Here is a 27,129-nt window from a genome sequence, read left to right as displayed (position 1 = left end):
TCAATCAATGCCAAGTCAAATAACTGCTTCCATAAGGGCCAGAGGTGGACCAATGTGTTATCTACTTGCTCAATTTGTGAAGCTCCTTCTTTTGAATAAATCACTCAATTTTTCTGAAATTGTAATCATTCACTTTTCTGTACATGTGCATCATATCTACCGATTTCCACCCACCCCCCTCCCCTCGAGTTTATTTACGAGTAATATGTCATTCACTGACCTAACACATGCAGTAGGCCCATCTGAAAAAAAAGGTGAATGCTCGGTTTTGTGACACCTGATTTATAGCTTGTCCACCAAAGCAAAGTAACAATATCTCTCAAAAAAATTGTCCATTGAGTGAGACAGTAAGTGCTTTTTCAGTTATGGCCTTCATAGTATCTTGACTGTGTGTCCTACAGTGAGCAAACGTTTCTAATCTGTGATCAAAATTATCGAGATTTCACACTTGAGAGTGATATGTGGGGTCTACTTTACTTTCAAGTACACATCTCAACATAATGCCAAACAAAATTACATTTTAACTACTACTACTGCTGCAGCCACTGTTTAATTTTTTTAATATGTATGAAAAATTTTTGCTACATGACTAATCAGTGAAAAGCCTTATCTGTTGCCAAAGCCAGCATTCTGGTCAAGGAACATTAAGTACTCACAGTGAAGCAATCAACAGTGGGCTTATTATTCCTTTTGTCCTAGAGAACAAATAGCTAGCACATCTTTATTATGTTTCACAACTCTCAGTTCTGGACTAAAGTCTAGAGCAGGACCAGTAACAGTCACAGCACTGTTTCTCTACAGCTCACAGGTTGGCACCACTTTTGCCTCGCCATTGAGATAACAATTTCACATAACTGATGAGAACGAGAAAATAATTGAATTTCTAGCACTGAAACAGAAATCATTCTCTTCTTCACTGTTGTCATAAATATTTGACTTTTTTTATGAGTATGTCGTGGACTACAAGGTTGTGATTAGGTTGAAATGTGACAGTTTGGTTGTGAGCTGGCAAAGCCAATGAATGTGAAAGCCAAAAAATCTGGTTGTAGTACAAACTGATCCATAATTTAGTCTGAGGTTTAGGTTGCATTGGAATATGACAATTTTACTCGCAGAAATTAAACTAATAGCCTTTTTTGTCATGTATACTTGGTTCTTCCGAACATAGCATGAATTGCAAGGCTGTGGTTAGGTTGGGACCTAACAGCATGGCTCAAATTAAATTGATAATATTGGCTGTCAAAATATTGGCCCATTTCTTTCAAATGTGATACAATTTCAGAGGTTGTGACACACTGACATGAGAACATGACAACAGTCCTCGGAAACACTTCTTCTGTCCATTTCTCTTTCATTGGCTGCATAGGCCAAGAAGCTGACATGCACTCCTTTTCTTCCCATTGCACCTCACAACATGTGCTGACAATATTGCTACCTGGAATACATTCACATGCCAATGGCCCTGGTCCAGAATTTTGCCCAATGAAGTTGGGCCTATTATGGTAAGACTGCTTTAGAAGGAAGTATTTTTCTGCATGTGAGAGAATATGTAATTCAAGAAGTTTAGTATTTAAATACTAAATAACAGCTTTTTCCTAAAGCAATATAATTAGTCATATCATTGTAGCAAAAGATATAAGTTATAAAGAGAGCATGAATTAGGACAGATTGGAAAGATACTAGGGCACTGAAAATGGGGCTACAAAAGCACAATTGCCTTATTCTGGCACTTAAAACAAAGGGATGATCAACAAATAAGATAAGAGCTACCCTCATCCCAGAATACAAATAGAATGTAGTGAACTAGTACTGACTTCCATTATTAAACTAGAAATTAAAATGTGATAAAGCAATGTTATGCACCAAAAACAGTATTTATATGAAATAAATCATAAACCTGGCAATAAGTAAAAAATCTATCCCTAATAAAACAACCACAAAATAAAGACAACAGACAAAATGCCTATTATACAGGCATCTGCAGAAATGTGCATGCACAGGCACACACAAGTCCTTGTACAGCAGTATCATTTCTTCAAATCTTTGCTTTCAGTTTTCATTAGATGAAAGAAGAAATGTGAGGTTCCAAAACCAGAAAAAAATATCTTTGGGAATAAGCAGCTTTTGTATGCATCTGCCAATATTCTGCTTCCTGTTGAGTCAAAGTTTAGATATACTGATAATTTTTACTTTCATTTAAAGACAATGGAGTCACTGTTTGTCTGTGTCGAAGTCTATCAGTAATGTCAGAGTGTTAAGCACAAAAACCAAATATTAATTTCACCTCACAAGTACTGTATACATGAGATTAGAATACTTACAGATATTATGGAAAAAAAAGAAAAAGATGGCAACACCTGTAAAGGCCTTGAAGGCACAATGGTACTGACCGGCCACCATGTCACCCTCAGCAATCAAGTAGCTCCTCAACTGGCCTCACGAAGGGTGAGTGCACTCCGCACGCTAACAGCACTTTTCAGACCCGGACAGTCACCCATCCAAGTGCTAGCCGAGCCCAACAGTGCTTAGCTTCAGTGATATGATGGGAACTGGTGTTACCACTGTGGCAAGGTCGTTAACACGCTTCCAGATTACACTGATGCATTTAAGGATTCATTCTTCATGTGCCCCGTGCAGGCGCGCGCGCGCGCGCGCGCACACACACACACACACACACACACACACACACACACACACACACACACACACACAAATCTTTGTTCAGCAATCCCAGTTATTAAGTAACATGTACACTGTATCAGAAATCAGTAATTCTGACAACAGTCTTAAGTTTATATCACGTGTAGTGTAACCAGATGTGGATGATGAGCCACAAATAAGACAACACGATTGACTAATATGGAAGGGCTATAACTTATCAGCCATAGGTAGCAGACACACTTCATAAAAAATTCTTAAATGCAGCAGATAACATAGGGACAAGTATTTTAAGAGAAAAATCAGACCAAGTATGTTGCACAAGCAACTCACATAAAATTCAATAATATGGATCTCTCATCCATTTATCCTTCACAAATTAGGAAAATTACATTTTCTGTAAAAAATAGAAGCTCGTGTTGATTTGTTGGTGTTTTCAACAGAGTACTAAAGACTTGTTCCTCTTTAACAAGCACTCTCTTTTCTGACCCATTCCATTACAGACATTATTTTTCAAAATTTTTGACAATGGTGATGCATTCTAGAAAAATACCCCATTTGAGCAATAATATCATCGGTAAATCACAGTTTGGATTTCAGAAGAGATGTTCCACTGAGATTGCACTTAGACATTCTATAACCAATTTTTACAAGTATTCGATAACAAAATATCACTGGCTGGTATTTGCTCTGACCTATCCAAAGCATGTAAGACTCACATTATTCTCCTAAATAACTGTGGTTTTATGGAACTGATGGTATAATCAACCAGTGGATAATGTCATATCTAACCAAAAGGGTGCAGAAAGTTGTACTTAATAATTCAATCAATGTGTCCAGTGATTCAACAGGAATTCAAAGGGGTTAAGCTTAATGAGAAGCTAAAACAGGCAGGTGCTAAATATGTTTAAAATGTCACATGATTCTCATAAAAGTACCATGAAAAATTATGTTAGTATACTGCATCAGAAAATCAGGGGATTAAAAAGCAAAGTACATGAGCTTCTTATTTGTTTGTAAGATTTAGACACTGAGGATGTAACAAATGTATTTTAACTGTCTGATCATCATATAATCACAGATACGGGAAAGATAAATGTAAGTGGATATAAGCTTTCAGCACATGTAAGTAGAAACAGTATGGAAAAAGGAGGAGTTGCTACATATGTTAAAAATTATCATAGTGTATAAAAAATAAATAAACAAAAAAATAAAAAAGAATTAGAAACTAAAAATTTTTGTGTACAGCAACACACAGAAGCATGGGTCTGCGATCTTGAACTACATTTTCTGTTTTTCCTCAGGGACTTTGATTCTTTGTTGTGCTATTTTTCAGACAGAGGGAAGCAAATTTGTGAGGATCTGAATGTAGATTTTCTGAGCGAGTCTGACAGGAAGAATGAGTTTGAAGTATTATTCAGTTCTTTCAATTTGAGGTCAGTTATTGATTTTCCTTCTTGGATAGTACAGGAAAACAGCACACTGATAGATAATATTTTCATAGACCAAGAAATATTTAATCAAATAAACATATATTGTTCAGAACAATATTTTTGATCATGATGCACAGCTAGTTACGGTATTTGAATTAGCTCCATACAGTAATACAAAACAGCTGGTAATTTCCAAGAATGACTGCCTATCGAAGTCGCTGGGTCCAAACGATACATATTGAACGTGCAATCGTAAATCAATCATGCCACTCTGGTGGCGGGTGTTATGAGTATGTTAACGTTGGTCACTACAGCAATGACAAAAGAAGGGCATTAGAAAAATGTGTAATTGCAAAGGAGACGACTTACCTTACTCGTCGTCGGTGTTGTCGTGTGAAAGTCCATTACGGTGGTCTGGATGGATAATTTGCAAGAGTTGAACCATGTATTCTTCCTGACACTCGTTCGTTTTCCGCACTGCCCGCAATGAAATTGTAATGGTATTTCAGCATCGAAACTGTTCTTACAAAGTTTTACACACTTCGCACCACCACAGTGTACACAGTCCCTTCTTCCCTCCTCCGGTAGTACTCCATATTTGCGACAAAAAGGTGAACAATTTTCTATACTGGGTACACATGGAACTAGATTCTTCCATGCGAGAGGATCCGCCGAAGAAATGTCAAGAACACCAGACACCCCACTCACTAACGACATAAATCGTCTGGGTTTCCCTAGCAATTCACAAATAATTCGTGGAGTTATGTAATTTAGGGCAAGTAAGGGAACAATGGAAAACAGATAAAAATGATGATCACAAATAATAGATCACAACGCCTGCCACTGGGGTCGCATGATCGACTTCCGATCGCACATTCGATATGTATTGTTGGGACCCAGCGACTTCGATAAGCAATCATTCTTGGAAATTACCAAACAGCCATCCAAAACATTGCATTCTATTAGGGCCTAGTGATTTAACAATAGCAAATTTTAGGGGAAGTTTGTAGGAGGTAGACTGGGATGAAGTGTACTGGGAAACTGACGCTAATTTAAAATATAACTTATTTCATTATTTTTTGTGAGTAGACCTGTGCGCAGATCCTTGGCAGAAAACAGAGTGTTAGCTGATAGACTCAAATGTCTTGAAAATGATCATGGAAAACTACAGAAATAAAGCGTACACAGTAACCGATGATTCCGTCGCCATTTCAAGTTTTCCAACACATTCTGGGTGTACCGGTAACGCTAACCATAGCGCAATCATTTCGTCGTCTTTAGTAATAAATTCTCCTGCCGTGCTCCAAAAACGGTAGGCCTATCAACAAAAGATCAAATCGTGCACCATCTGAAAGAAAAGCCTGTTATCAAGAAAAATGTGGAACCTACACAACAGAGTCCGTGTAAAATAAAGTGTGCAGATATCGTAAATAGTGTTTCTTCTTCAGTAATAACTCAAAAAAACAAATTCGATATCCTACTACAAAACGATGGTCATTGTGAAAAACAAACTTCTGCTGCATACAATAAACTTGCTCCCAAGACCGCAAAGTTAACACAGGTTCATAGTTATCAAAAAAGGTTACCGAATGTGCAAAAACAGAATATATGTACACAGCAAAAACACGTTTCAAAACCTTCTAGCCCCAAAACTGTGATGAACAAAAAAATGTGTGTGCTTGGTGACAGTCATGGACGTGGAATTTCAGCACTATTGAAAGATAAATGTAATTTAATGGTAACAGGTTTTGTGAAGCCAGGAGCGCAGTTTTGTGAGGTAAATAAACTAACAAACTCTACTGATGTATCTCACTTAAGTAATTGTGATTTTGTCGTGCTTCTAGGTGGTTCAAATGATATATATAGGAATGAAACAAAAGGGTTTGCAAAAGAAATGAAGGAATGCTTAAACAACCTATTACATACAAATGTACTCGTTGTTAACATTCCTCATCATTATGATTTGCCTTCCTGGTCCTGTGTCAACCAAGAAATTTGCATTGCAAACAAACTGATATCAGAAATATGTTCTACATTTCATAACGTAGAGATGATTGATACATACAAAGTAGGAAGAAGATTTCATACCATTCATGGACTACATTTAAATATGTTAGGAAAAGACCAAATAGTAGAAAAACTCCAAAATCATATCCTGAAGAAATCAGCCCCAAGTATCAAGATCGCCAAACAACCACAAATTACAAAATGGTTTAGGCCAAAAACAGAAGCTTTGATGGAAGCAGAACTGTGTCAACCACTCAAAACCATCTCTGCTACTGAAAATTGCGTGCAAGAAGCCACACACAAAAATAAAATCTCGGCCATTTTTTTAGGGTAAGTGCTGTGTCAGAAATACCTTTAGAAAAGAAATTAATTAAACCCTTAACTGAAAAGTCACAAAGTTCATCATTTCTTGTATTACACCATAATGTCCAATCATTCAGAAATAAGATTCAAATGCTGGAAGTGTTACTTCAGTCTCAAATAAATCCAGATGTAATATGTATTACCGAACACTGGCTGTCTAAAGAAGAAATTCAGCCAACCTCTATTCCAAGGTACTCATTAACAAGCTTCTATTGTAGGGATTTCTCCACACATGGCGGTACTGCTATATTTGTAAAGGACCAGATAAAATTCAGTGAGGTAGGCCTAAATGAACAGATTGCATTATCTGAAGATAAGGAATTTGAGGTTTCTATGGTTAAGCTGCCTGAACTAAACTATATAATTATAAATGTATACAGAGCACCAAGTAGTAATATTCCAAATTTTATGACCAAATTAGAAGTTCTGCTGAATAGTGTCAGCTCATTAAATATGAGAATAATACTTTGTGGCGATTTTAACATTGATTTATCAAAAAACAGTAATGCTAAACTTGATTTGTTAAACATGACCAAATCCTTTAATATGATCTCCACAATACACTCTCCAACAAGATAAACAGAGCATACTGATTCAATAATTGATCAAATCTTCATAACTGATACTGGTTACAAATTCACTGGCGAAGTACTGAGCATGGGATACAGTGACCATGATGCTCAGCTACTGAGCGTTGACATGGAAAATAGTAAAATCAGCCCCAAAAAAGTATTTCAAAGAAGAAACTTTTCAGATGGCAATATTAGGATTTTTAACTTCCTATTAGCTAAGGAAAATTGGGACAGTGTTTACATGCAAACAACTGTTGATAATATGTTCTTAAGCTTCCATAACACCTTCCTTTATTACTTTAATACAGCATTTCCTTTTGAAACAAAAACTTCAAGCAATCAAAATAGAAAGTTGTGGGTAACAAAAGGAATCAAAATATATAGTGAGAGAAATAGATTTCTCCAATATTGCTCCAAAAAATACATAGTCACTGAAGAATTTTCTGACTATTGTAAAGCCAACAAAAAAACTTATCTTACAGTGATTAGACAGGCAAAACTTTTATGGAATGACAATTTCATAAGAAACTCTTCAAACAAAGTGAAAGCCATGTGGAAAGTTATTAAAAAAGAAACTTGTAGTTCAACACCTAAAAAGGAAAACATTTCTCTAACACTTAATGACTCTAAGGTCACAGATCCATACACAGTTGTAAACAAGTTCAATGAATATTTCACCTCACTAGCAGAAGATCTCATTCAGGCAAATTGCAAGGTATCGTTCTTCAATTCCACCAATACGTCAAACAGCACTAATGCTACAATGTTTGTTTATGAAACAAACCCTGATGAAATTATGAACATAATAAAATTGTTACGCAATAAAATCTCTAGTGGCTATGATGAAGTACCTGACCTCATATTAAAGGTGTGTGCTCCCCATATAGTAAAGCCATTATCAACCATCTACAACCAATCATTAAAAACTGGCATTTTTCCAGATGCTCTCAAAATAGCTAAAGTCTAACCATTACTAAAGAAAGGTTCCCCTGATTTAGTATCCAATTATAGACCATTATCCATATTAAGCATCTTTTCAAAAATCCTGGAAAAACTTTTTTATGACAGGCTTATAAATTTCATAAAAAACCACGCACCAATCAGCATTCAACAACATGGTCTTAGTAAATCTTTATTCACCCAGACAGCAATTTTTGAACTGTTGGACCACATACTGAAATCTATTGACCAACATAATATAACTGCAGGTATCTTCTTAGATCTCTCTAAAGCCTTTGACGTACTAGATCATAAAATACTGCTTGCTAAATTGGAAAGAAGAGGAATAAGAGGTGTGGCTCACAACTGGCTATGCTCTTACCTACAAAACCGCAGACAGAAGGTATCACTTCAATACGATATTAATGTACAGAATAAAATAAATAACACAGTTTTCCTCTCGGAGGAAAGAACAATAAGATATGGTGTTCCCCAGGGTTCTGCTCCAGGGCCATTACTTTTCCTCATTTACATAGATGATCTTGTTGAACGTATGAGCCCACAAAAAACTATCCTGTTTGCTGATGATACAAGCATAGTGTTGACCGGATCTAGCCCTGAATCCCTTCAGACATTATCTGATAACTCTATGGAAAAACTTTCTGAGTGGTTTAACAAAAATGGCCTAATTGTTAATAGTGGGAAAACTGTATGTATCAACTTCCACCTAATTCCCACATCCAGTCAAAAAACTATCCAAGTAAAGTTAAATAACGATAAAATTGAAAATGTAAATGCAACAAAATTTTTGGGTCTATGGGTCCAAATAAATTTAAAATGGGACACACATATAAACAACTTATCAAAGAAACTCTCATCATTGTGCTATGGACTAAGAATACTAAAATCTACTACAAGTAAATCCACACTAATGCAAGAATACCATGCACAGTTCCACTCATTGCTCCGCTATGGAATCATCTTTTGGGGAAATTCAACTCGCAGCACAAATATATTTAAACTACAAAAAAGAGCACTGAGGATAATCTGTGGCCTCAAAAAGCTGGAATCCTGTAAATGTCAATTTATAAAACTTAATGTTCTAAGCATCCCATCCCTATTCATTCAAGAAACAATCCTATTCACCAGGGAATACCTCTCAAGAACAGGCAAATTAATCCGAAACAATGATATACATGCTCATTATACCAGAGGGCAATCTAATATCCATCAAATTTTTTCAAGGACATCATCATACCAAAAATATATAACTCATCTGGGTGTCGTATTACACAATAAAATTCCAGAACAAATAAAAACTGCTCCAGATCCAATATTTAAAAATAAACTAAAGGCATTTCTGACAAAGCACTGTTTCTATTCAGTACAAGAATTCCTGGAAACGAAAAATTATAAAGTTCCTTTGTAAAATACTGTGATTAGGGTAAAACATTCTGTTGGCAAAATAATAACCTAATTTCTACTATACACAACTATGTTTCAGTTTCACTTCCCAAAATTTTTCAACTCGCTTTTGAATGTACAAGTACACATTCTATTAGTATTAAAACTTAATTGTCTGTGAAATCTCAATGTTAATTTCATGTTTAATGTAGTTTTTAAATGACATTGTCCTTCTGTTGTGTTTCCAGTTGACATTTTCACTATTCTGTAATCTCAGTGATTATTTGTGTAAATTTAAAGTAGCACTACATTGCCTACATGTTTCTTAGTTCCCCATGTAAATTGTTTGTATTCTCTGTATGTGAAGTTACTATATTCATCAACGAACAATTTTGTGTACATTTTTTTAAATGGCAGTCCATTGCCTATTTTTTTTTCTCCAAACTACATATTTGTTAAGAAAAATGACTTGTCCTATATCATGTGTACTTTGTACAATATGTGATCCACAGGATAAATAAATATATAAACAATTTCTGTTAGAAAACAGTGAAATATAATTTTAAGAAACCATACAAAAAACCATGGCTTACTAAAGGGATAAAAATATCTTGCAACTGGAAAAGCAAAATGTATGTAATAGCAAGAAAAGTAATGACACAGAAACAGTCAAATATTATAAAAACTAATGTACCATAATAAGTAATATTATTAAAAAGTCCAGAAGTATGTGTATTATGTCAGATTAGCACCTCTGATAACACCCTGTAAAACTGAAACAGTTTGGAATATTGTAAAAAGGGGAAGAGGGCAAGCAAGAGCACAAGAAGACTGTACTGTCATCCAAATGAATGAAAACTTTTCTAACAAAAAGTCAGAAGCTGAAAATATTTTTAATAAGCATTTTTTTAACATTGTGGAGAAAATAGTAATTACATTGCCAATTGATATTTTGGAAGACTCCCCAAATGGATTTGAGGTCCTTGTTTGTTTCGATCTAGTATTTGCCCACCTATTAATTGATGTAAGGGGCACCACGTCATATCTTTTTATTTTTTGATTTTGTACACAACATACGCCCTCTTCGTATTTTATGAGCATTCCTCACATGTTCTTTGTGTACCACTATTCAGTCAGTATTTCTCGGTCATTGGTTTTTGCATCTGGTTGCATTCTTGATGTTGTAACACTAATTCTAATATATCAAAAGCAGTGTTAATACTTAGGTGATTGACAAGAATACTGCTGTGTATTTCATAGGTTGTATTGCAATGTTTACTTTGAATGAAGGCAAGTTTTCCTTAGAACTACTGTGTTTCTTGTATATAAGAATTATGCAGGTTTTTTTATATTTAAGAAATACATAAAAAATCAAAATAATAAATGTCTATTTTTGGTTTTTTATAATGTTTGGCCCATTACGTTACAACTCTGTGACGCCAAAATAGTTTCAATGCTAAACAGCTTATGTATATATTCTACTTGGTTGTGCTGTATGTGTACAGGTATTTGTCTTAATGTTGCAGATTGCTTTCTGTCAGTTTTATGACTTTTATTATTACACTTTATTTTCTGTGAAGTCAACAGTGGTATACCTTGATATACACAACATGTATACTTGTTTTTAATATCAGGGGCCTAATGATGGCATTACTGAGGTGCCAAAACTGGTTGTCATCTAAATAAAATAACTTCTCAAAACATACAGCTGTTTGGCAATTTTCCTTGGTATATTTGACCAGCCACTGTCCCGATTCAACAATGGATCAATAGAGAATCATTATGTGGTTCTCTGCAAATGGACTGTCATTAAATTTTGATAAAACACAGTATATACATTGCTGCACAGTAAATGGCATAACACTGTCAGCAAATATGGGCTCAGAACAGAAGTCTGCAGCTACGGCAAAATATTCAAAATATTGGGTATATGCATAGATGAAAGATGAACTGGATGAAACACATTGGTGACCTGCTGAAACGTCTGAGTTCAGCTACTTGTGCTATTAGAGTTATTGAAAATTTTAGCGATAAATGTATCAGTAAATTAGTTTATTTTTATTCACTGCTTCCATATGGCACCATATTTTGGGGTAATTCATCATTAAGGAAAAATGTATTCATCACACAAAAGCTTATAATCAGACTAATAGCTGGAGGCCACCCAATGTCATCTTGCACACATTTATTTAAGGAACAAGGGATACTCACAGTAGCTTCGTAATGTATAAATTCAGTTATGGGTCATTCCATGTCAATTCAACCAGGGGTTACAGCTCATAGTCTCAGATTTGACTGAAATTCAGTACATTAATTCTACCATGTGTGGAACACTCGTGTACAAAGTATTAGTTTCCCCTGCCAATTAGTTCCAGAATTATGACTTGTGAAAGAAGGTGGCGTAGCCCGGAAATTGCAACCCGCATCTGGCAATCTATCTTCAGACCCAACTTCAGGTCTTAATAACTTTGGAACTATCCCACACAGTCCAGTGACATTTTTAAAACCCAGTAACATCCATCCACAGAACACACTCCATGAATCAAAACACAAACAACATATTTCTGAGGGAAAATAAAAATTCCAAAAAGTGATTAAAAAAATGCAATACGTTAAAAGGTACATATTGTAGGTGCCCTCTATGCCAAATATAATTCACACAAAAGGGGTATAAATTTTTTTTGTGGTAATCTTAATGTGGCCTAAACACACACAGAATTCATCATACCCATATCAGTCACAAAAACTGAGTTACATGCACATGAAAATACAAAAATTTGAAAAATTACATGAAAAACATGGATTTTCGAAGTGTGGTAGCACTAAAGGGACAAGTGGTATCCAAGCCAAATTTCACACACTGCATAAGTAGACCATAATGACATATATCTCAAAATTTCAGCATGTTATTGCAAGACATTTGCATACAATGGAAGTTGACAGATGTATTTGGTGATGTGGCCATTGTTCCACAACATAATTATGTAAAAACATATCGTAAACTGTTCTGCCTCTTCTTATCCTCTCCCACAACTGTTTAATCACTAAGCAACAACATATAGACAGACTAACACAACCTATCATTAATGTTTACTGCACCTTAACTGCTAAAAACCATTCGATTGTGCTTCGAACAGAAGTTCTCCCACACTTAAGCTACTGTATTCTGTACATTGAGTGGCAAATTGTACTGCCTTCCTGACACTGTGGTAGGAACTGGAACTGTCATAAGAATATGTTCAAAAGGAATCCAACACCTGACTGCCACACGTGGCCAATGAAATAATCTTGCTGGTCCTGCTGGTGCCATGAAGTTCACAAATACATTACCTTCTGCTTCACAGCACTCTGCAACACATCCTATATACCATTTGTCATCATAAACAACAATAACATAGCAACCTGGTTGTATGTTGCTGCTTTTGCTTCTAAATCCTGAGTCAGACACACTGTGAAGACACATGTTACGCATGAACCTATAGTTATTACCGGACAGTCTGCTCATCTTCACATTGTCAGAGTCCGCTGGAGAGGAGTGATGATGGCTCTTTGTGCCTGCAACAGTTTTAAAATGTTCTAGTCTGCTTTTTAGCAACTCTTCGACTGATTTCACCTCATCTTTAGAAACATAGAATAATTGTATGCCAGAGATATTTTTCTGTGCCCAGGTAAATAATTGAAGAGGTGTTAGAATGTGACCTTCTGTAGGGTGCTGAAGACTATCTCGTGATGCCATGCGCTTAATGGTAGCGCCAATACCATCACAAACATTTTTACCATGACTTGTTGCGAAAAAATTTCATTCTGCGTGACTCTGATAATCATGGTAATGCATGCATAAATTTTTGAGATTTTTACAGTTTTTGTACTGACTAGCTGCCCCATCACTGAAGTATTTCGCTAAATGTATGTGAGGCAGCTTGTTTTTCACATATGCCATGACATTGTGAATGTGGGCATGAGCTGCAATGGAATCATGAATTAAACAGTCACTAAAAACACACAGGTTCATGACAGACACAACACGAGATTCACCCCTACAGTAAATCGCAAATGGCTGGAGAGTTGCTTGACTGATGTCCCAATGATATCCTTGGGTGGCATCTTGAACTATAAATGCATAATTTTCAGAAAAGTCTAATATTACTATAATTTCATCTTGTTTCAAATTATCTTTACAAAACTGGAGATAAGCCGATAGTGCTGTTGCTGTGAAGCTGTGTGGGGTCAGTTTGTCTGTTTCTTGACAACACATTTCAACAAAATCTTCCACTGTACTTTGCTTTGTTTCAAGACTTGTGCGATCCATGTGTGTCCATTGTTTATAAGAAACAAGTTCTTCATCATCATCATCATCATCATCATCTATGAGGAGTTCACATGCTCTGTAAGATTTGCCTTACCAGGACACTTTCTACATCTTTGTATCATGCACTGGTAGGAACTGATGTCACACACTAGAAGCTTCATTGCACCTTTGTAATCCAGACCAGAATCCTTTATAGCAGCAAACATCAGCTTAGCATTTTGATGGGCCTCACATACACAAACATTGTGTGTGCCCCTTGCACTTACAGGCACAACCCATTTTGTCCGAAGATTGAAAAAAGATGGTAACCCTACTTTGGTATTGGGATAGTTTTCCTTGAATTTTACATATAGTTCTCATATGTTGCATAGCAAGTCTTTTTTGCATCTGCACACGTACATTTCCCATTTTCACCATTACAGAGTCGTTTTTTCCAGGCATTATTCGGCTGTAGTCATTATTTTCATACAACTCTGACACTGGCACCTTTATTTCTGAACTCAATTGCTTACCCTGAGCCTGCTGAAGTTGCGGAAGCACTCCTTGGGTTGCTTTTATTTTCCTAGCTTGCTTTACCATATATGTAGAAACATTGAATTCCTTTGCAGTGTAGTCAATAGATCAGCTGGAAGGTGCAAGGGTAAGAATAGCTACTTTTTTCTGGTGTGTGGATATGGCACATTTTTCTTTCAAATCATGCACAATTTTGTCCAAATCAGAGCATTTCTGGCATGATTTCTGTTCCTTTGGTGTTTTGATTCATAGAGTCTGTTCTCTAAGTGGATGTTGCTGGGTTGTAAAAATTTCACTGAACTGTGCGGAATAGTTCCAAAGTTATTAAGACCTGAAGTTGGGTCTGAAGATAGATTGCCAGATGCGGGTTGCAACTTCTGGGTCACACCACTTTCTTTCACAAGCCATAATTCTGGAACTAATTGGCAGGGGAAGTTAAAATTTTGTACACGAGTGTTCCACACTTGGTAGCATTGGTGTGCTAAATTTCAGCCAAATCTGAGACTATCAGCTGGAACATTTTCTCAGATTGGTTGAATTGACATGGAATGACCCTTATGAAATTTGTTTATTAATAAGCCATCCTAATTCAAAAGCAATATTTGTGATGTGCATAGCTACAACACCAAGAGAAAGGCCAAACAGAAAGCAGAAGGGATTCTTCCAACAAGGCCCTTTATTGTTTCTTGTATATGTAAACAACTTTCAATCTAATACACAACAAGCAAAATCAGTTCTTTTTGAAGATGATGCTAATATTGTAATCAGTCCAAATATATATACAGCAACAAAAGATGTGGTTAATAATGTTCTTAAAAGTATTATGCAGTCCTAACTCCAAGGTCAGTTATCATTCAAGAATTGTTTTGTAGTGCTTGTTTAGAAGCAGTTACAGTCTTACAAATGGTGAATTTTAATAATTACAAACAAACACAGATAGGCCAACTATGTTTTGTCAACATACTGAGTAGTACGACACACTTGCTTGGTTTGACAGTTGTCAGTCTGGGGACATCGTGATGCTTATACTCAGTACCGAAAACCAAATTGCGACTAGTGATTAAAGCACATATTTTTTTCTAAACACAGATGTATATGAAAATGAAAAATATTAACAGCACAGAAACTTTACTCTATATTTTGTGATCTTTAAATAATGCTCTCTTTACCTGAACAGAATCCTGTGAGTCTACATCTGGAACAAGTTCCAAAGTCGTCCACTCATATGGGAGCTTCATTCCCATGCAGCTGGTGTAGTTTAATTTTTGACATTTCGCTGGCCGTCGGCAGTACTGTGATTTGCCATTTGCATGCGACATTAGTGATTCTACTGGAGGGAACAAGTCTATCATATTTGATGACATACTACCTAAGGAAACGAATGTTTTTCCATCAGTTTCTCCCTTTCCTTTGAATACTGCAGGAGAAAAATTCCCTGATCGATGTGTTGTACTCAGTGGCTCCGAAGTATTTGCACCAGAATATAATTTTGTTCCTTCATTTTCACAAATAAACGTCGTGAACACAAATAGGACCGAGAGACTCACGTATGTTAAAATTTCCATGATAAGAGTTTTTCTTGGTTCCATTAAAGTAGCCCTTCATTAAGGGTAGCTTATATTTAAACCACATACATAACAAATCACAAGTCTTCTAGCGTATCTCTCCTTTTACAAAACCGTCCGCGCCTACTTAGTGTCATATAATACAGTACTACTGGTCTGGTCGTTTCCATAGAAAGCACCCTTTCCACAGGTACACTAAACACCTCATTTACTTTCCACAGCTTCATCTCTTATTAGACCACACACATTGACAGTTTGAACAAAGCGGACCACCCACGTTGTCAAAGATGCAAATAGAACACCAAAGACTCGTATATGGCGCCCTGCAATTGTGTACAAACATGAGGGCGGTACCACTACCTGAGAGTTGCTATTGCTTCTTCAACAAACTGTTTTGTTTCAAGGCCTCAAAATCGGTCTTGGGTATATGGTAAGTTTTTTCCAGCTACAAAAATGTTATAAATAGCTTTCTTTTCGAAAACAAATAGAATAAAACGTAAAAAAAGAGCTTACATTCACTTGTGGGAACTACAAACTGAATGTTGGCTCTACTGACACACCGATAACCATATGTGTTTGATTTACATCCGTGACAGGTGGCGAATTGTTATCGTGAGGTAGAAGTGATGTGTGTAAGTAAATATTGACTTTATTCGGTTTATTGTGTCTTACTAATGAGGTCATATTATTGTTGATACGAAGCCCGAATAGCCTCGTTATCTTACAGAGAATGACAAACAACTTTATTTTATTTGTTTACTGTTCGCCTGTGTAAATACGGTTAATTAATATGCAAGCAGTTAAGCTGCAAGTGGCGGAACAGGTGTTCTAGATAGATTTCTAATTGCTTACTATGACTCATTCTTGTGGCGTAACATTTTTACTTTGTGATAGGCGACCGAAGTGGTAATTGCAGTATTGTGGCTTCTCGTATGACGTGTACTATTATTGTGTTTTCACAGATGAAACTGCCCCGCGATGGTGACGAAGTGGAGTAAACTAGCCGGTGTTGGCATTTTCTTAACATGGATGTGTACACTAACAGTCGCTGCTGGCAAACTGTATCCCTTGGATGGGAAATGGACGTTTGTCTGCCCACAAATCTATCTGGCTGTCTTCACCGGCTTTGCTCCAAAAGGCAATCAAACAGCTGGCACATATACGAAGCAAGAAGACATTCACTCTCTTGAATCCTGTCTAGTTGCCTGCTGTAATTCTGACACATGTAATGTTGTCTTTATGCACAATGCAGAGTGTTTTCATGTAAGTATGTATTTTTAATAGTCATATTATTTTTCACTTTGTACCGGTTGGTTTGTGTGTGTTTTATTTGTTACTGTGTCAATGACAATAGAGAAATATCATATATTGTACTAGTTTTTTATGCACCTACAGTATTTGGACTTTTCTTCTTGCAGTTGTAATCTGTTTCTAAATCTAGCTGTACTTAATGTAAGTTTCAACATTGTCAGCAGACTATTGTAAATTAGTATTTGTTTCAGACACATTTCACAAAATATGAAGAGATTTCTGCACATGTGAAATGTGGTAAAATATGCTTAAGACCAGACATTTCAACCATAAATTCCACAAAGGACCTGACAGATCGCATTAGACATTGACACATGGCAGATATATGGGGAGACAGTATTCCTAGATTTTTCATTGTGATTGAATATTGAAAATTATGGGGTATAATAATGCATATTTAATTTTTTTTCTTCCATCAACAGCTACTGTAAGGATGCTGATTTCAGTATTGCAGAACATGCAAATGAACTAGTGTGACATTGAACTTACATGTATCACTTCAGCATAAGGCAATGTGAGATGACATTACTTCAAGAATCCATACCATCATCCTATTTTCCTGGAGTTCACACTGATCTTTGAGGAAGTAATGTGTCCATGAGTAAAACATTTTCTAAATATTCCCACCTAGGACATTCAGATATGTTACAGAAATTATATTTGGTGAGAATAGGGCAGGAAGTTGGTCATTGGGTTTTCAAATCGAACCATCACAGTATTCACTTTGCAACTTGGGGAAACCGTGGAAAACCAAAGTCAGGATGGCCAGATAGGGTTTGGAACCCCACATCTGTATGAACATGAGTCCAGTGCTTTAACAGTGGAGTAGTGTGGACTAAAGGCAACACTGGTACTTCATTTACACCTGCTGAAATTTTGCATTTGAGACTTTTAATCATCTTTACTACTTCATGTTCACTATTTGGAACTAACCTCACACTATATGCAAGTGTAGAATTCTTAAGTTTATCCTGATATGTAAAATTCAAGCTCTTTTTCTAGGAAGCAGGTCTTTGCCAATATTAATGTTCTCAGTGTTTGTAAACTGATTTCATGCTCTTCATGTCTCTTTCCTGTTTTGCTTTTTACAGTTTCCGATACAAATTTTGATTTATTGCCCACAGTCACATAGTACTATCATATCTACACAGTTTTGTCTATGCAATATCCTATCAATATACTTTGCTTATAATTATTTACATATTCTGTAAAGTGGAGTCTATGGATTTTTACATTTGAGACCTGAGCCTTGTTAGAACCTACAGGAAATCTTAATGTCTCGTGTAATCCAGGTACTAGATTTAGTGCACCACATAAATGGACTCTGGTCAGTTTCTTCCGATATCACAATTCAAAATCAGTCATGAATACTAAACAGAGGGCATTGTAAACACTATTTGTACATGATTGTGAAAGCATTTCTTACTGGGATTCATTACTTAGGCTATTTATTTTTTAAAAAAGCACAGTTTACTGCAGGGAAGTTTCTTCTATAGAAAAGATGTACATCCCTTTTCATTCACAGGTATAGCCAGAATTGTAAGGATGAGGGCATTATGGTTAGATATCCTCCTTTTATCCCTGGTGTCAGGTGTCCTGGTGCCGGTGTGGAGCCTTCTGCTACTGGTGTTGAGTCCTCTGCTGCAAGTGTAGGATCTTCTGCTGGAGGTGAACTGGCCTCATCTGTGGGTGACCTGGCATCTGCTGTCCTTCAGTATTAATAATTTATTTCTCTGCAGTGTCTACATTTGAAAATATGTCTATTTGTTATTTTTGTGGGGCTATTTAAAAGAGTAAATATGTTGAAGCTGTACAGTGCATTAATTGAATGGAAAAAAAGAAAGAAAATGAAGCAACCAGAAGATGTGGTCGGAAATTTCATACATGTACACATCATCAGTGGATATATAAATTATTAGAGTCTGTGGCAGGCAGGCTGGCCACCAGAGTGCATTAGATCTGAAACTTACTGTCAGATTAAAACTGTGTGCCGGACCGAGACTCGAACTCAGGACCTTTGCCTTTCGCGGGCAAGTCCTCTACCAACTGAGCTACCCAAGCACGACTCACAACCTGTCCTCACAGCTTCAATTCTACCAGTACTCAATCTGGCAGTTTTAATCTGCCATGAAGTTTCAAATTAGTACACATTCTGCTGCAGTGCGAAAATCTCATTCTAGAAATATTCCCCAGGCTGTGACTAAGCCATGTCTCCACAATATCCTTTCTTCCAGGAGTACTAGTTCTGCAAGGTTTGCAGAAGAGCTTCTGTGAAGTTTGGAAGGTAGGAGACGAGGTACTGTCAGAATTGAAGCTGTGAAGACGGGTTGTGAGTCATGCTTGGGTATCTCAGTTGGTAGAGCACTTGCCCACAAAAGGCAAATGTCCCAAGTTCGAGTCTCGGTCCGGCACACAATTTTAATCTGCCAGGAAGTTTCATATCAGCACACACTCTGCTGCAGAGTGAAAATCTCAGTCTGCATTAGTTCTGTTTGTGTTTATTGTTGTTACCATGACTGGTAGGGTGTATAAGGTGCATGGACAGCTAGATATTGAGTGATCACTGTGAAGGACATGGAGCTGCCACATATTTATGTGAGCTGTCATTGTCCGCACCTGTCAAGAATTTGAAAGGGGCCTCATTATGGGTATGGGTCTCCATTTGGCCATCTGGTCAAAGCACCCAAATCCAGTATTTGTCAGGCATTTGAATATGACACTGGTCCATTGTTGGGCTGCATGAGAACACGAGGACAGGCAAACTGTTGCCAAGATTCCATGGTTGACCATTGTCAGTGAGTATGGTAGTGACTCGGAGAGGGTTCCTATTCTTCCAAAGTTTTGGAGAGGAACAGTAGTATTATTCTCAGAGTCATGGTGTGGGGGGCCATCGGACATGACTTCAAGTAACAACTTATAGTGATTGAGGGAACTCTTGACAGCACTACAGTACAATCCTGCATTCTCACTTGTTACCTCTCCTGGAACAGGATCTTGGTGCTAATTTTCAACAGGACAGTGCTTGTTCACACATCACGTGTGAACTGTCTGCATGGTGTTGGGGTATCCTGTGGACAACAAATCTGCAGATCTGTTCATGATAGAACATGTGTGGGGCCAGCTTAGATGTCAGCTATGTTCTAGTGCCAGTATCTGGGATATCAAAGGCCAGTACACACACAGGGCCTTGAGCTATTGCAGCCCACTCTTCCTTTCCTGGCTGCATTTCCTTCACCCTGCTCCTCCCTTCCTATCCTCACTCCTTCCCCGCTGCCTATCCTTCCCCTTGCTCGGTGTTCTGCTTTATGTTGACCTGGCTGTCCACCTTGTTCTCTGTATTGCTTGCACTTTTATTCCTGCCGCCTGCTCTTTTTTATCCTTTTTGGCATTTAGGTTCCCACTTAAGGTTTGATGTCCACTTCTAAATTTTCTGTTTTTAGTGTGAGCCATCTGGAGATGATCTTCTTCCCTAGTGTCTATGGTGTGGATTCCCTCCCCCCTTCCTTTCCCTCTTCCTTCCCTGCCATAGCCCTCCTCCACCCTGATAGGTCACCAGCACGTGTAGCCTCTCTGTCTATTGAAGCTGGCTGACCCCCCTGACAACAAAGGGAACACACTACTGATACGTGAGCTGTTCCCTCACCATGTATGCCAAGGGGTGGTTGCTTGTCTTCCTGGAGCATCGGAACTCGCGGCTGCTGTGCCAGGCAGCCATGGAGAGAGTCCCTGATCGGAGTGGATGGTGTCAGGGCAGATCCTTGGCACATGAAGCATATCAAGCTGCAAAAATCTGACTGTTGTCAAATGACCTTCTCATCGAATGGTGAAGGATCATTCTGCTTAGTATGTCCCGGCAACCTTCCCTTCCTTGGTTACACCATGGGAGGAGGGCCAGTCTCACCGTCTTGGGATGAAACACTTTCCCCGCTATGTCATATGTACTAGAAAAGATGGAGACACATTCACCGCCATAAAGCCATTGGTTTTTGTGGAGAATATCAAGGACAAGTTTGTTAAAGTGGAGTCTCTCAGTAAGATGCGTTTGGGCTCCCTGTTAATTAAAGCTTCTTCTGTCACTCAGTCTGCAGCTATATGCACTTGTGATCATCTTGGCAGTGTCCCAGTTTCTATTACCACTCTCCAATCTCGTAATATGGTCCCCAGTGATTTTTCATGGGGACGTCATCCTGCAAACTGATGAGGAATTTTGGGCTAATCTGGAGTGATGCAGCGTTCATTTTATTTGACAAGTGCAGAAGGGTCATAAAGACAACCCCACTGATACCGGTGCTTTCATTTTGGCTTTCAAGGGGGGATACCCTCCCAGAGAAGGTCAAGATTATGTGCTACAGATGTGACGTAAAGACCTATGTCCCACCATGATGAGGTGCCTTTGGTGGTTGCATTTTGGGCATATGTCTTCCCGCTGTACAGCAGACCCTCTGTGTGGTGACTGTGGACACCCACTCCATGAGGGACACCCCTGTGTTCCACCACCTGTGTGTGTGTCAGTTGCACGACCGCCATTCCCCTTGCTCGACAGATTTCCAAGCTTAAAAAGAGAATAGGAGATCCAAGAGAACAAGTTACTGGATCGCCTGTCTTATGCTGAGGCTCGCCAAAAATATGTTACATCCTTTTCCCCTCCTACCCTCCCCCTACCCCGGCCCTGTTCCCCTCTCCCCTCCCCCTCCCTTCCAGTTCCCACAACCTCCCCACCAGGAATAGCTCCTCCTCCCTGGCCAAAGAAATGCCCCCCCTTCTTCGACGCCTGCTGTTGATTGGCCTTCCCCGCAGGACCCTTCATCCCGGTGCCTCTCAGGCTGGAAGCCTACTAGCTAGCACAACTCGGCCATGAGACACACCATCTGTGCGCACCAAGGTCGCCCGCTCTCTTTTGGTTCTTGATCTTGCGGATGTCTGTACTCCCTCTGTATCCTGCCCTGCTCCACCTCCGAAAGAGGAGAAGAAGAAGAAGAAACTTAAGTCCCACAACAAAGCCACCCTGGTGCCCCATGAGGTGCCATCTCCCCCCCTTGCAACCTTAATCTGACATCTTATTTATGGATGTAATCCCATCCGTTTTGGTGACAACTACTGACCAAGTGAAATGACCTCCTCTCGGCCTCTTTATGTCTAACCTAGACTCTTGCCGCATGATAATCCAATAGAATTGCAAAAGATACTATTGTCACATACTGGAAATACAATGTCTTGTTTCCTCCTATACTGCCTTCTGTCTTGGTCTTCAAGAAATGCACTTCGTGATGACCACTCTACAACGTTTTGTGGTTATTGGGCATTCTGTCGGAACCGTGGTGCCCCCAGTGTAGCATCTGGAGGGGTCTGCACCTTGGTTTGCTTCGATGTCATTAGTGAATGGATCCTCCTTCGTACCATCCTCGAATCTACAGTGGTTAGTATGCAAACAATGCCTGCATTCACTGTTTTCAGTGTCTCCTCCCTCCAGGTAGGCCACTTCATTATGTTGCACTGTCTGTCTTAATACAGCAACTCCTGCCGCCATTTCTCCACCCCCATTTCTCCTCCTCGGGGACTTCAACACCCACTGTGGAGGAGCAACTATCAACACCCGATGTGGGAGAGTGCCACTTCAACGGGTAGGGGTCTCCTAATTGACGAACTTATTACAGACTTCGATTTGTGTCTCCTCAATGATGAATCTCCTACTCACCTCAGTGCCACTCATGGTACCTTTACTGCTGTCGGTCTCACAGTCTCCTCCCCTGCTCTCGTGACTTCCCTACATCGGTTGCCTATCTTTGTGACAGTGACCACTTTCCGGTGATTCTGTCATTACCCTGCCGCCACCAGGCAGACAGGCCTTCAAGTTGGGCATTCCACAGGCCCAATTTGCCTTTATATACGTCTGCTGTGCACTTCGACACTTCCCTCTCAATTTGCTTTGATGCAGCCATGCTGGGCATCTTTTCCACTATTCTTCATGCTACTGTCACTGCTGTCCCCGTATCCGCAGGTCTCTGTTGTTATTGACCAGTACGACCTCTCGCAAGACTAACTTCCTTGCTTTTAAGTGTCTGTGTGCTAAGGCTCTTTACCTTACTAAGCAGAGTAAAGAGAAATGCTGGGAGCACTATATTTCCTCCTTGGGAACACATGGCTCTTCATCGCAGGTTTGGTTCAAGCTCCACAGCCTTCTTGGCCACCACCTACAGTCAACTGTCCAGGTTCTTAATCTCCAAGGTGCTCTGTGCACTGATCCAGTGGTCCTTGCAGAACACCTTGCGACACACTTTGCGGCAGCATTAGCATCCTCTTCCTATCTCACTATCTTTCTCCGGCAGAAATACAGAGTTGTACAGATGTACAGACACTCCCCCCCCCCCTCTGTTTCAAACTGTACCATGCTGAACCCTATAATGAACCAACTGAATGGGAATTTTTACAGGCTCTCACCTCTTCACATGACATGGCCCCAAGCCCAGATTCCATCCACAATCAGATGCACCAACTCTTGGATGTTACCCAGAGGCAACATCTACTCAGGGCCTTCAACCACATTTGGCTCATGGGTGCTTTCCCGTCGCAGTGGCAAGGCAATGTATTTATCCCCGTCCTTAAATCTGGAAAGAACCCAACGTCTCTCAACAGCTGCCTGATTAGCCTGACAAACATACTTTGTAAGCTGCCGATTATGTTGGGTACTTGAATCCTGGGGCCATTTGTCCCCATATCAGCCTTTTGTCCCTGTATCAGTGTGGCTTCTGGGAAGGATCTGATGGGCTATTACTAACCGCCAGCACCTAGTCACTGTCTTCTTTGACCTACGTAAGGCTTCAACACTAGTTGGCACCATCACATTTTAGTTACCCTCCATGACTGGGGCTATCGTGAGCTCTTCCAATTTTCATCCACAAGTTTTTATCCCACCGACTCTTCCGTGTTCAAGTTGGCACTTCACTCAGCACTTCTCGGATTCAGGAGAATGGTATCCCACAGGCTTCTTTGTTAAGTGTCCCACTTTTCCTCATTGCCATCAATGGGGTTGTAACCTCTGTTGGGCCTGTGGTTACCCCAGCATTGAATGTCAAAGGTTTTGGCATCTGGTGCACCCCCCACTAGATAGCATCTGCTGAGCGCCGGCTCCAAGGCGCCATCTGACGGGCCTCTGCAAGGGTCATCTCCCACGGCTTCCAGTTTTCTCCCTCTAAAATGCAGATTATACAGTTTTCTCACTGACCCAAAGTACACCCCAATCCAGAACTTTATGTAGGCAACCAACTCCTCGATGTTATAGCACAGTACCATTTCTTGGATCTTATTTTTGATAAAAAGTTGACATAGCTGCCCCATATTCGCCACCTAAAGATGATGTCAATGTGGAAACTTAATGCTCTCTGCCTCCTGGCCCACACATCTTGGGATGCAGACTATGCTACTCTTCTCCATCTTTACCGTGCTCTGGTCTTGTCCAGACTAGGTTATGGTAGTCAGGTTTATGGCTCAGTGACTCCTTCCACTCTGAAAATACTTGACCCTGTTCACCATTGTGGGGTACATCTGGCTATTGGTGCCTTTTGCACTAACCACGCTGAGACTCCTCACAGAAGCGGGGATTGCCCCTCTCCAAGTACGATGGGACAAACTCTTGGTTTCTTATGCAATCACCATTTGCAGAGTCCTTGACCATCCCGTGTCCCCTGTCCTCTTTGCAAACAAGGGCTGTATTGCTCCTGATAACCGCCCGAGGGTGGGATTGCGGTTGGAATGCATCTCACTTCCCTCTGTCAGGATCTCCATCTCCACTCACTGGAACGTGCCCTGTGTATTTCCTCCCATAACACTCCTTGGATGGTGCCTAGACCACAGATTAGGACTGATCTATTCCAGGGTCCTAAGATCTCTGTCACCCATGTGGTTTTCTGGCATCTTGTACTTTCGATCCTTGCAGAGTTCCAGGGTACCACCATCTTCTCCACTGATGATTCTAAGACAATAGATAAGGCGGAATACACTTTCACATCTCCTACTGGCTTAGAACACCATTGATTGCCAGGATCATGTAGTGTGTTCACAGCAGAGCTCCTACCCATTCACAGAGCCCTCCATTTTGTTTCTCAGGCCTCCCTCCACAGTGTTTTAATATGTACCGACTCAATGAGCATCCTGCAGGCTGTCGACCAACGCTACTCTTGTCACTCTTTGGTCTTTGCTACCCCTGACTGTCTCTCTGCCCTTGGCCATGCTGGCTGCTCAGTTGACTTTCTCTGGGTCCCAAGTCAAGTGGACATCCCAGGGAATGAACTGGCTGACCGTTTGGCCAGAGAAGCAGATACTTACCCCATTCTGTTTCATGATTCCAGCTGCAGATACGCAGATCTACATCAAATCTCTCTTTGCCCAAAAGTGGTGTGACTCTGGTGTGCTACTGCTCTCAGTAATAAACTCTGAACAATCAAGGAGTCTACTGAGATTTGGCACTCTTTCTTCCACTCCTCTTGGAAGGAGTCCACTGTCTTATGCTATTTAGGCAGTGTTCATACTAGGCTCACTCAGGTTTCCTCTTGCGTAACAAACCAACCCTACAATATGGTTGTGGAGCCAGACTGGTGGTATCCCATATATTGATGGAATGTCCCCTTCTTGTAGCCCTTTGTGCTAAGTATAGTCTTCCAGATCCCTTAAGTTTAATATTAGCAGATGATTCACGGACGGTTGAACTGGCCCTCAGTTTCGTCGATTAAAGTGGTTTTTATTTTCAGATAAAAGGTCTTGATTTACTCCTGGAGCAGGGTGGTTGTGGTTGGGGCCTCTCTTCATGTTTTTTCAATCTGGGACCCATGACCACTCCCACTTGCAAAGCCCAGTTTTTTATCCCCCTCTTCTCCCAGGTTTTAGATTTGGGCTACCCTTCTACTGTGTGTGTTTCAACTTACTCATTTTATAGTTTGACTCCTCTGCACTTTTAGCAGAGCCTCTCTTTTCCGTGTGTAATTTTGGATTCATGGGACTGATGACCTCGCCGTTTAGTCTCTTAGCCCCCCTAAATTAATTAATCAATCAATCAAGAGCCAGTTAAAACAGTAGTGGCTATCTTATCTCTGATGGGGATACAATAACTTTATTATGCCCTTCCCATCTGAATAAGTGCGTGCATCCAGACCAAAGGGAATGCGACATTGTCCTGATGAATGGACAAAGTTCTTTGTAACTTACCAAACGAATGTGCTGGCATGTTGATACACACACAAACAAACACAAACATACACACAAAATTCAAGCTTTTGCAACCAACGGTTGCTTCATCAGGAAAGAGGGAAGGAGAGGGAAAGACGAAAGGATGTGGGTTTTAAGGGAGAGGGCAAGGAGTCATTCCAATCCCGGGAGCCGAAAGACTTACCTTAGGGGGAAAAAGGACAGGTATACACTCGCACACACACACATATCCATCCGCATGTACACAGACACAAGCAGACATTTGTAAAGGCAAAGAGTTTGGGCAGAGATGTCAGTCGAGGCGGAAGTACAGAGGCAAAGATGTTGTTGAATGACAGGTGAGGTATGAGCGGCGGCAACTTGAAATTAGTGGAGGTTGAGGCCTGGTGGGTAACGGGAAGGGAAGATATACTGAAGGGCAAGTTCCCATCTCCAGAGTTCTGACAGGTTGGTGTTAGTGGGAAGTATCCAGATAACCCGGATGTTGTAACAATGTGCCAAGATGTGCTGGCCGCGCACCAAGGCATGTTTAGCCACAGGGTGATCCTCATTACCAACAAACACTGTCTGCCTGTGTTGCTGGTCATTCCCACATAGAAAGCTTCACAGTGTAGGCAGGTCAGTTGGTAAATCACGTGGGTGCTTTCACGAGGCTCTGCCTTTGATCGTGTACACCTTCCGGGTTACAGGACTTGAGTAGGTGGTGGTGGGAGGGTGCATGGGACAGGTTTTACACTGGGGGCGGTTACAAGGGTAGGAGCCAGAGGGTAGGGAAGGTGGTTTTGGGATTTCATAGGGATGAACCAAGAGGTTACAAAGGTTAGGTGGACGGCGGAAAGACACTCTTGGTGGAGTGG

The 27,129-nt window shown here is 39.7% G+C and overlaps 2 protein-coding genes across 3 annotated transcripts in view; one reads left to right on the top strand and one right to left on the bottom strand.

Moving 5' to 3' along the window:
- Positions 1-16,024, bottom strand: part of LOC124596424 (smoothened homolog) — a 131,325-nt gene extending 115,301 nt beyond the window's left edge. The window contains exon 1 of the mRNA XM_047135555.1: positions 15,368-16,024. Coding sequence (XP_046991511.1) covers positions 15,368-15,787 — 420 coding nt within the window. The 5' untranslated portion in view covers positions 15,788-16,024. The remainder of the gene's footprint in view (positions 1-15,367) is intronic.
- A 296-nt stretch (positions 16,025-16,320) lies between these two features.
- Positions 16,321-27,129, top strand: part of LOC124596369 (dyslexia-associated protein KIAA0319-like protein) — a 147,585-nt gene continuing 136,776 nt past the window's right edge. For both annotated transcript variants that reach the window (XM_047135480.1, XM_047135479.1), the window contains exons 1-2: positions 16,321-16,395; positions 16,726-17,026. In XM_047135480.1, coding sequence (XP_046991436.1) covers positions 16,742-17,026 — 285 coding nt within the window. In that variant the 5' untranslated portion in view covers positions 16,321-16,395; positions 16,726-16,741. The remainder of the gene's footprint in view (positions 16,396-16,725; positions 17,027-27,129) is intronic.

The sequence above is a fragment of the Schistocerca americana genome, chromosome 2 (assembly GCF_021461395.2).
Source record: "Schistocerca americana isolate TAMUIC-IGC-003095 chromosome 2, iqSchAmer2.1, whole genome shotgun sequence".
In the NCBI taxonomy this organism is placed as follows: Eukaryota; Metazoa; Arthropoda; class Insecta; order Orthoptera; family Acrididae; genus Schistocerca; species Schistocerca americana.
The sequence above is the reverse complement of the archived record's forward strand: the minus strand, read 5'-3'. Positions and strand labels throughout refer to the sequence as shown.